The 11527-nt window shown below is 35.6% G+C and overlaps 1 protein-coding gene across 1 annotated transcript in view; it reads left to right on the forward strand.

The window, feature by feature from the left end:
- LOC109844201 (presequence protease 1, chloroplastic/mitochondrial-like) overlaps positions 1-3541 on the forward strand; it is a 34823-nt gene extending 31282 nt beyond the window's left edge. The window contains exons 17-19 of the mRNA XM_020413160.1: positions 306-486; positions 2806-2877; positions 3028-3541. Of these exons, the coding sequence (XP_020268749.1) occupies positions 306-486; positions 2806-2877; positions 3028-3169 (395 nt within the window). The 3' untranslated portion in view covers positions 3170-3541. The remainder of the gene's footprint in view (positions 1-305; positions 487-2805; positions 2878-3027) is intronic.

The raw sequence follows: 11527 nt of genomic DNA on the forward strand, positions 1-11527 counted from the left end.
GTCATGTTTCTAATTTTCAACTTCATACGATTGCAGACTATTTAGACTCAAAAATAATGTCTACATTCCCTCTGTTGAGTTTAAATTCTTAAGCTTTCTTGAAGGGCATATTACATATGTTTTAATCCAAATTTGGAACATTTTTTTGAATGTACCATAATTTGGTAATTTAGAAGTCAAAAATTGTTCTTGGGCCATTTTTTATTTCTAAAAGAAATTTCATAACATGTGATGATGGTACTTGCACACAATGGCTCCTTATTACTTTTGCTTTGCATTGACCCATAACTGAATTCATATTACAGGAGTGTTCTCTTACTTGTCATATCGTGATCCAAATCTGTTAAAAACCCTGGAGGTATATGATGGAACACCTAGCTTCCTTCGGGAGCTTGAACTTGATGATGATACTCTAACTAAGGCAATTATTGGTACTATTGGAGATGTTGATTCATACCAGCTTCCAGATGCAAAAGGTTATAGTAGGTATGTGATGTTTCTTCCGAAATTGCAAAATTTCCTCTATTACTTATTGTTAGTGATTGAATATTTGGATAACAGTATTCTGCACGCTCTATGATGTTCCTAATAAAAATAGTTATGATAAATATATTTATGATGATTTAAGTATGATAAACAATCTTGAAATAACAAATTATTTGTAGAGTCTAGTTGACAAGAGTGCACCTCAAGTTGCCATGTTAGCTCAATATGTCACATCTACATAAGATACACTATTGAAGTGTCACAGAATGTGTAGTAGGGATCATAGATGTTGATTTATAACCCAAGTTCCAATTTATCCCTCTTACATGTTTAATGAAGGCCCAAACTCCTAAAAAGATTGCACATGAATACCTCTAGTGCAAACGCTTAGGGGCCTGTGAGTTGTGCTCTAAATTTGTTGCAGCTATGATGAATCGATGTAGCTCAAATTTCTTACTCTTATGACACGAGGTGTTCAGTCTCTCTAGGCCTTGAGGCACCTCTTCTTTTTTCCCTTGATGAAATGAGAATAAACTTCATTCAATGGCCGCCTTCATTAGATTCCAATTTCCAAAACAGCGTCCAAAGCTCTTTGGTGTGCCTGACTAGAGCTGGAAATGAATCAGATTGAGTTGAATATGGAGGCGTTCATATTTGTATTTGTTTAAAATCTTCAAAATTGAAGAGTATGATTAAATTTATTTCTAATGGCTACATTTATTTCTGTTCCCCTTACTTTGCTATACTACAGAATTCTGTTCAACTTTTTGCATATCGTATATACCCCTAAGCTTTCAGTTTGAACATAAATAGTTATAGTATAAGCATAACTCCCTGTGCAGTCAAAATTCTGTGGAGATATGTTAATGTCATTGGAATAGAAAAATGTATAATTTGGAAAGTTTCTTTTACACATTCTTTGCTAAATGTTACTTCTTTAAACTATTAATTCCAAATTACTTTCACATATTAAACATGACAATCTCATGTTCATACTTATAAACTCTCTTTCTTTGTACTTCTGTATATCCCTAATATAAGTAGCCTGAACTTCTTTTATAAGTGTTTTTTTGGACATTTTGATACGTAAACATTTGCTGATAATTTGAAGTATGTATGTAAATTATTTTTTTTAGTTTTTAGTTTTTAGTTTTTTACTTATATACTTATATACTCCCCTAGTTTTCTAGAATCAAACCCCAAATTAATTTACCAGTCAATTTGTGTTTTAACCTCAAATTATACCCCGCTATTGTTTGTAGGGAATAAAATTAGAATGTTCCAGTATTCTTTTGGTTAAGATGATTAATTTTTAAAAAAAGACTAATCTATACCCCCTTTCTCTGCTTCCTTTCATCCTCCCCTCTCTGCCTACCTTCTTCCTTGGGTCTGGACCCAACCCAGTTTTGGATCTAGTTTTGGTCCCTTTGTCCCTCGCGTGTTTAACCAAACCAAAGAGCCCACGGCGTGAGAAAGAGGTGTAAGTTATGCCAGACTATTATTATTGAGTTGTATCTACTCTTCTATACTTAAAAGAAGAATATAAAGAATTGTTGTTCGTAGTACAGTAAATACTACATTCAATACTGTAGCATGAACAGTATGTCAAACTTGCACCTGCAGTTACTGTTTTATGCTACAGTATTTTAGTGTAGCATTAACTGTAAATCAAATCAGCCCTCCATACTTAAAGGTTGCTATTCAGGCTACAAAATTTACTATATCATAAACAATAAAGCAAATCAAACGTATTAAAACTTAGATCCTTCTTTAAGTATAGGGGAGTAGATATGATTTCTAATTTTAAACATACAATAATTAAATTAAATGTATTAAAACTTAGAGGGAGACAAGTTTAAAATGCAGTGCTTAAAAAAAAAGGGTCGGGGTGCACACTAGTGTGATGGAATAACTTGCATCATAGTTTCATGTACATAAAAGCACTTGTAAAGAAACCACCTTAGAACTTGATTGAGGTGGATTGATCATATGTAACAGAGGCCACTAGATACTCCAATTAGGAAAAACTGATAAGATTATGATCAATGGAACTGAAGGTATGCCTAAAAGAACTCGGTTGGAAACAACTGAGGAGGAAATGATAGGGGTTAACAGCTGAGGAGGAAATGATGGTGGTTAGATTATTGGGGAGATAGCCTTCAACATAACTTAATAGAAGAATATGATTCATGTACCCAACCCCTAAAGGGGCAAAAGTTGTTTTTGTAGTTTATGAACATAAAACTAAATAGAGTTGTATCTACAATTTTGTTTTATTTATGAAATTATTCTTAAGAGCTTATGATAATTTCTTCTCAGTCTAATGCGGCACTTGCTTGGCGTGACAAATGAAGAAAGAGAACAGCGTCGCGAAGAAATCCTGTCAACCACGTAAGTTTTTCTTCCTCATATGAGTTTCATCCTGAGCTCATCTGGCTCAAAACCGTGTTTAAAGGTAGTTTGGGATTAATATCCCTTTGCTTTTAACAAATAGAAAATTTTCCTTGTAAATTGGTATTCTTATTGCTTAAGCTTTTACAGTGTAAAAGACTTCAAGGAGTTTGCTGATGCTGTTGAAGCAGTGAAGGATAAGGGGGTTGTTGTTGCAGTTGCATCACCAGAGGATGTAGCTGCAGCAAATGAACAAAGATCGGGTTTCTTTGATGTTAAGAAAGTTTTATAAAGGCAGTTCACATAAGCTTTGTGGATCACAAAATATATCAGGAGAGGAAATTATTTTGAAAAAAAAAATACACAGGCCCCCATTGATCTTTGAGAAGCAGGAACAACTAATCTTGAAGAAAAGGGATCAGTTATTCATCTATTTATACTGCAAATTGACTTATGGAGGGGAATGTTCAGTTCAGCCGTTGGCAGCGTTAACTTATTTACTAGAACTCTAGAAGGTTAAAAGGTGATTTTTGATGTATTACTTCTGTTATTATTAAAAAAATATAGTGTTATTCAGTTAAAATAATTGAGTCCATTGATGAATAATTGTTGCATCAAGAACTCGGAAAACGAACCAAATATAGGCTTGTTTAATTTAGAGAAATCCGGTTGCTGAGATCGGACCTCTCGCAAGTTATCTTCATCTCTTTATATTTGGATATAATTTTCCTATTTGCATCTTGCGCATATAGGCTTGTTAGGTCTAATAAAAATTTGAGATCTAAAACCATAAAGCTATGATTAATTCGAAGAGATTAACAATAATCATAAAGAGCGGAAGCTTATACCTGAATTCATAGATGAACCTGAGATGAGTTTTGGATCTTCTAACCTTAGGGTTTTCTCTATAGCCGAATTTCTCTCTAGATGGAGGTGAAGAGAATTAGAGAATGTAACCCTAGATTAGGGACCATAACCCCTTATTTATAGATGTTGTAAATTTGCAATTTGGCCCCTCAACAAATCACAATTACAACCTGGTATCTGCACATATAACCTCATGATTTATTTAAATACCCATTAACCCAAATTAATTGATCATTTTAGTGGGTTATCCTGAAAGATAGCAATACACATTGATTAATCATATGTGCCCACAAATAGATTTATTAGATTAAATCCAACAATCTTTCACTTGGGCACCATATGATTCCTTAAATTGTGTATAACCTTATGAGCTCAAAAATTGCTATCACTGAAACTCCGGAAGGTTAAAAGGTGATTTTTGATGTATTACTTCTGTTATTATTAAAAAAAAATAGTATTATTCAGTTAAAATATAGGCTTGTTTAATTTGGAGAAATCCGGTTGCTGTGTTTTCATTCTTCTTGGATATTGAATATTGTTCTTATAATTATATTTCTGCTGTTTACTTCTTGTGGGTACGAGAACTGTACGCTTTCCTTCTAGATTCGAAGTCTCTGAGAACGAGTGCGTTCAAGTTTATTCTAAGATATCTGATCAAGTCTAGATTGTGAAATAATTATGCACGTTGGAAATTAAAAACAGTGTTTTTGCATTTGACAGAAGTTTTGTGCAACTCGCATGAAATAGGCACATATCGGCAGCAGACGAAAAGAAAGACACGACCGTCTTGTTATGTTGGAGGAGGTAATATAAGTTGGGATACATTTTATTTTGCGAGTCAATAGCACAAGAATCAGCGACTTTCGTTGGGGGTGCTGTTAGTTATGATTGTGAGATGTGCACCCGAAAAAGTGGGTGGATAATATTTTATCTTAGAGATAAGATATTCATAATCCTAATAAGCGTATGATTCTATCTCTAAGCGCTTAATGTAGATATGGAGTGTCTTATGATGGGTAAGAGAGAACTTGTACAGATGCATACAATGGCTGCCATTACCTTCTTGGAACAAGTTCGTGCTTTATTCGGTAGTCGCGGGGTGATATGCGGGGGCTTCTAGCCGGTTACATAAACAACAAGTTCGTGATCAAGAAAGACGTGGCGATCCTACAGAAATGATCCAAAAATAATCTGGTGTGGGGCTCATCATATTTTATAATTAAGCATTTGTGGGTATTTACCGTAAAATAATTTTTTAAACTTTGAAAGTGTAGAAAAATCATTTTAAATACCAAAATTGATTTATAAAAATTCTAAATAAGTCTTGGAGACTTGTGATGGGTAGTTATTCCATTGGGAGTGTATGGGACGCTGTACCAATTTCACGAGAAATAAAATAACATAATAAAATTAACAAGATTAAAATAGGGAAGTTAAATGAAACATGAAATTTTTTAATTATGTTTGTCATGATGCATGTTCAGTCGCGTACCAAAATATAAATAAATCATTTCAAGTGGGAGATTTGGATAGAGATGATACTATGATTTAACTTTCCAATCTAGTCTATCACTAAGAAATCTTATATTCTAATTTTTAAAAATTTTATAACAATTTTAAAAATTATATAATTGAATATTGTGGTTGGCGCCCTAGGTCTTTTTCTCTTTGTTTGGAATGTAATTATAATATCGTTATAAAAGGCTTGATGAGATGGAATATTTTACCAGAGAAGAACACTACTCCATGTAAATGCCATTAATCTTAATATGTCCATAAATTGAGTATTTTAGTCCTTCTCTTAAAGAGGTACCACTAGAATTTTTTGTCTTCAATCTGGGATTGATTAGTGGTAGATAATTTTGTTGGAAGATCTAATTTCTCTGTTGAGGTGATGATGACCGAATGTGAACAGGGTTCAACTCAGACTCAATGATTTAAGACCAATCAATATAAGATCTGGAAATGAAAAGATCATTCAAGCGGTTCACTAAGTGGATTGCAACGAGGAGTGATCTTATGGGGGAGAGTCAGTATAATTCTAATGTAGATGACTTCGGGAATACTCTTAATGCAAGATTTGAATATGTTTCTCCATTGAGGATCCAAGTTCTTGTTATTAAATTAGATCAAACGCAATGTCTACTGTGCAGAACATAGAAATTCACCTTTGGATGATAACCTTTGTGATCAGGGATCATGAGATTATTGGAACCGCATCATGCTAGCAGAGGCAAATCTCGACGGTTATCAAAGTTGTACATAACTCTTGAAAAGACATGTGCTACTTTCATTGCACATCGCAAATGGGACAATGTTTAAGGATGTGCAAATGAAAGTGAAGTTGGTGTCCAAATACCAGGGTGTGCTCAATGCTAACATGTCTACTTCGGCTTTGATAACTGAATATCCGATGTGTAAGGATAGAAGCCTAGTTATAGTGGGTATACACCAGGAGATTCTCAGAATAGATTCTAAAACAAAAGAAGCAAGTAAAAAGGGTGAAGAAACTAACAAATACTAAGAAGGTTGATTATTTTGACGGTAGGACACATTTCGTTCATGAGGGCACACAACGGAGAAAACTTAGGACTTGTGGACTACTTCTGGAGGGTAGAGACCGATTCATGAGTTCCAGAAGATTCTAACTAGGAATAGAAAGATGTAGATGGGGGAAAAGTAGCAGTGCTGGGCCTTGATTCATATAAATGTCTCCAAGTTCAGGGGACAAATATATTATTGTAATACTCCCACCATAAATGAGGAATTGTCTCTCAGTAGTTAGCCTTGTGGGATTCGTGTTAGTTTCCCATATGTGGGTAACTTACATAGATTTACTTCTTGGATTCTCTGCTTCGCATAGGATATCAAACTAATCTCTCAGATGATTTTAAAATATAACTGATTATAACATAACTACGCTTACCTTCTACTTTGACATATATTGTGAATTAAGATTGGATCTAATTTATGGTACTATAGACTAGGTCAACATTAGAGGATACATGAAGATTCACTAGGATGACCTCCTGAGTATGTGTACCAAGATGTATTTTTCCACCTAATGAGTATAGTCTCGTTAGTAAAATAACTAGGAAATCTTTTGGCAAAGCCAAGAGCAAATCTGTTGTAATTAGTACATTCTTATACATGCGGGCTGATATTTATAAAACTACAAAGTGAAGCACTTATTTCCTCATATTAATAGGCTATTACTTTATTTACGCTAATGTGTATTTGATTTTGCACTGAGAGTTTAGATTTGTTTCAAGCACTAAATTAGGAAGGTGAATAATTAATTAAGTTAAAGTAGTAGAGCTTTGCACGCTAGTTGCGAGATAGAGCAACTATATAACCAGTTTAGGGAACTGTGTCAAGAAAAAGAAAAAAGTCAAATAGCTGAAAGATAACGTATATTCTGCAACTAAGTGGTGTTGCAAAAAGTGAGTGCGACTCTGCTAAACGTAGTTTAGAATATCTACCCACATTGTTTTGGGAAGATGTGCTATTGATAGCAGCATATGTTCTAAACTATGTACCTTCTAGATCAGTAGAATCTACATCCTGTGAGTCATGGACAGCCGAGGGTCAGTGTTGGATCACTATATTGATATGGATATGTTGCTTACACACATAATGCTTCTCATTTGTATGAGAAGTTGGACCCTAGAAGAAAGAAGTGTAAGTCCATACACTAATTTCAAGGATGTTCATATATGAGTACCACGATAGGATTGTGACTGAGGGAGTTGCAGGATATTGAGTTCCTCAGAGAGGATTTCTCCCGTAAAGAAAAGATGTTCAGGATTTTGGTTCATAGGAGATCGAGGAGACTATCATAGAGCTAGAAATAGAAGAGGATGGTTCCTCCACTAGTTGGTGATAGTGGGAGTGAGAGATAAGGAATCTCAGTTGCCTAGCTGATCATTCCATGGACTAGTACCCACAAGATAATTTAATATTGACGAGAAAATTCATGGACCCTTACTGTATATATTATTATGCAGCCCAAACCATATGAGGATGCTATTTTTTAATCTGTAACAAAAGAGTAAACATCAACAACGGAAGGGTGGCTTGAGTTCATAAGGAAGAATCAAGTTAGAAACTTGATGGATCTTCCAGCTAAATGCAATACTATTAAGAATAAATGAGGTTTTAAGGTCAAGCAGGATTATACAATTAAGCAATGCAGTGCAAGCTTGATGGTGAAAGGATACACCTAAAGTCCTAGTGTGGACTATGCAGAGACGTTCTCTCTAGGAGAGAATTGACTTTCACAAAAAATTAACTCTAATAGTGCATATTGATCTTGAACTAGTCCAATAAACTTAGAGACATCTTTTCTCCAGGAGAACTGGTATAGGTGATCAATGTGGATCGACTATTTGTTTCAAAATCAAGGGACTTGAGCACAATGTACCCAAGTTAAAGAGCTCTACTTGTATTTGAAACAGAGTTCCATTGTGTAGTATTATTATTATTATAGTAGATTATGTTGTGTTATGGTTTCATAATAATTGATGAAGACAACTGTGTCTACCTATATAGAGCTGGTAAGAGTTTGAGATCTTGCCATAGTTTATCGATGACATATTGCTGACTAGGTGCCGCATAGAGACTACCGTGACTCCAATTACTAAGAGTCAGGCTCTAAGGATAGACCAATGTCCCAACAATAAAGTAGAGAAGAAGTAAATATTGGTTATCCCTTACATGAGTGACGTATGTGTACGAGACCCAACAATTTATTTGCAATGGGATTGATGGGTAGACATCGGTCCAGTCCTAGTATGACTCACTAGGATGAGTCAAGATGATCATCAAATATTTAATTGAAACTGCATTTACGCATTGTGCTTTAGAAAAATTAACACTCATCTATAGTATATTCAGATGTCGACTGGGCTGACGATCTAGATGAGCGAGATATTAGTTTATAGTTCTTTTTCACTTAGAGCAATGGTAACATTGCTGTATTATCGGGTATGACAATAGTGGGAGCGCTCTATCAGTTGCCCTAACTGGCTCAAGATGAGGTTGTTGTATACTTATATATTGAAGTGACAAAAGTGAAAAGCCCACATTCACTTTACATGTTTACTATCAGCCAGACTAGGGGTTCGATTTGGGGCACAATGTGTGGGTTTGTTGGGAGGTCCTAGGCATATCGCGTGGTGGTATGGTTGGAAAAGTTCATCATGGAGTGATGGAACTTATGTATACAGTATCCATTTAATGATATAAGCTCTCAGAGAGAGAAGTAATACCATAACATGTTGCCACACAACGTGTGCTTGGACCTGATATAAGGAGGTTGAGGGATGGATCCCTACTCTCTCGCTGTGTGAGCCCCTATTGATGACCACTAGTATTGGTTAGCGCAGTGACTGCTCCTTTAGAGACATTGGGCTTCTTGGGAAGACTATTATGAACGTTCGCTACTTTGGCTGCTGTTTCCTACCATGATGAGACAATACCACACATATAAGGAGACATCAAGAAAAGCGGGTGATTAACATGCTCAACAATTTAAGGCCGGAGAAAGATTGATTGACATGTCCCCTGATTGCAGGGCTTAGCCAACTCTTATTTTATGTTGGGGACAAGATCTAAGAGTGCGATGAATTGAAGGTAGATCGCGGTGTTCATGCACACTTCTTTGAGGGGTCGAAGGTACTTGTGCAGATGTGATTGATCAGATCTGGAGTACAAGATATTGTATACTCACACTATTTCTTGTGTATTTTTTTAGGGTGATTCTTGTGTTAGTCCTAATTGGATCTGGCTACAAAGATACTAGCTTGTAGGGTCTCAATGGTTCACGCTGCACTAAAGATGTATGCACATGAATTTAAAAAGGAAGGAGATTATAAAGGAGACCTTGACTCGGAGAGTCAACGACTCAGAGAGTTGGCTCAGGAAGCAACGGATGACACCCACTCATTTGCGTGAGTGAGAATATGTTGGTTATGATTATGAGATAAGCATCCAAATAAGTGAGTGGATAATGTCTTATCCTAGAGATGATATATTCATGATCCTATTAAGTGTAGGATTCTATTTTAAGATCTTATATATAAATATGGGGTTTTTCATGATGGATAATAGAGAAAATATACAGATACATACAACAATCATCATCTCCTTCTCTGATCAAGTTTGTGCTTTATGCGGTAGTTGTGCGGTGACCTCTAGCCGTTGATCAAGAAAGACATGTCGATCCTCCAGAAACGATCAATTTGTTAAATCCTAAACTTGATGTTTATGTTCCTAGATGCAAGTTAGGGTTTTCTTGTTTTTTGCTATGCATAATCTAGATGCAGATTTATCCTATTGCACGTATGTTGTCATCTAGATCCAGAGATGCAAAACCATATCCGCGAATATATCTGTAACCATATCCGTTTGGATACGGATGTGATAGCTCTAATCTATAAGCGATAGGATAAAGTTACAGATATGGTTATATAATGAAATATCCGGATCCAGATCCAAATATCCAAGTACATGTTGATTATACATCTATAGTTGTTTCAATACTTATGTCATGTTAATGAAAATTGTGGTTCATGCTCTTATCTTTATTTATTTCTTTCTTTATTTATTGGTGTGGGGATGTTATTGGAAAGCATTTAAAATTGAATGGGGTTTTCTAAGAACCGCAAAACTTAATGAGGGTAGGTTTATGCTATTCTAAAAGTTAAGGGAAGTTTTTGAGATACGCCCAAACTCAGTGGGGGTTTTATGAAATTTACCCAAACTTTTACTAATCTTAATGTATCGTTTAATGTCTTCCACCAGTGCCAATTGCTCACTTCCCTGTGGCTATGCTGACTTTGTCATAATGAGCCAAAAATAAGTCACAAAATAGGTAGAGCAAATCCCTTTCTAGTACTGTTCGACTGCAGTATTTGTCCCGTGAGAAGTCTGAGCCAGATGATTTGAGTCACATAATTCATTCACCACTTGCTACCATGGATCTTCTAGTTCTCTCTCTTGAGATGCCAACCCTGATTTGATCTAATAAGTGGGTTGGCCGAAGCCCGACCCATAATTACTGTATAGCGGTCGGCAACAAACTGGTATGGATCATAACCACTTGATCCATTTCATCAGGCTTATAAATATGTCATGTATGTTTAAGGGACTTGATCTGATTAATCGCTTTTAAGATATCTGACAACTAATGCTACGTAAGCTGACACACCAGCGATGAATTGAAGGTAGATCGCGGTGTTCATGCACACTTCTTTGAGGGGTCGAAGGTACTTGTGCAGATGTGATTGATCAGATCTGGAGTACAAGATATTGTATACTCACACTATTTCTTGTGTATTTTTTTAGGGTGATTCTTGTGTTAGTCCTAATTGGATCTGGCTACAAAGATACTAGCTTGTAGGGTCTCAATGGTTCACGCTGCACTAAAGATGTATGCACATGAATTTAAAAAGGAAGGAGATTATAAAGGAGACCTTGACTCGGAGAGTCAACGACTCAGAGAGTTGGCTCAGGAAGCAACGGATGACACCCACTCATTTGCGTGAGTGAGAATATGTTGGTTATGATTATGAGATAAGCATCCAAATAAGTGAGTGGATAATGTCTTATCCTAGAGATGATATATTCATGATCCTATTAAGTGTAGGATTCTATTTTAAGATCTTATATATAAATATGGGGTTTTTCATGATGGATAATAGAGAAAATATACAGATACATACAACAATCATCATCTCCTTCTCTGATCAAGTTTGTGCTTTATGCGGTAGTTGTGCGGTGA

This window comes from Asparagus officinalis, chromosome 6, assembly GCF_001876935.1.
Source record: "Asparagus officinalis chromosome 6, Aspof.V1, whole genome shotgun sequence".
NCBI lineage: Eukaryota > Viridiplantae > Streptophyta > Magnoliopsida > Asparagales > Asparagaceae > Asparagus > Asparagus officinalis.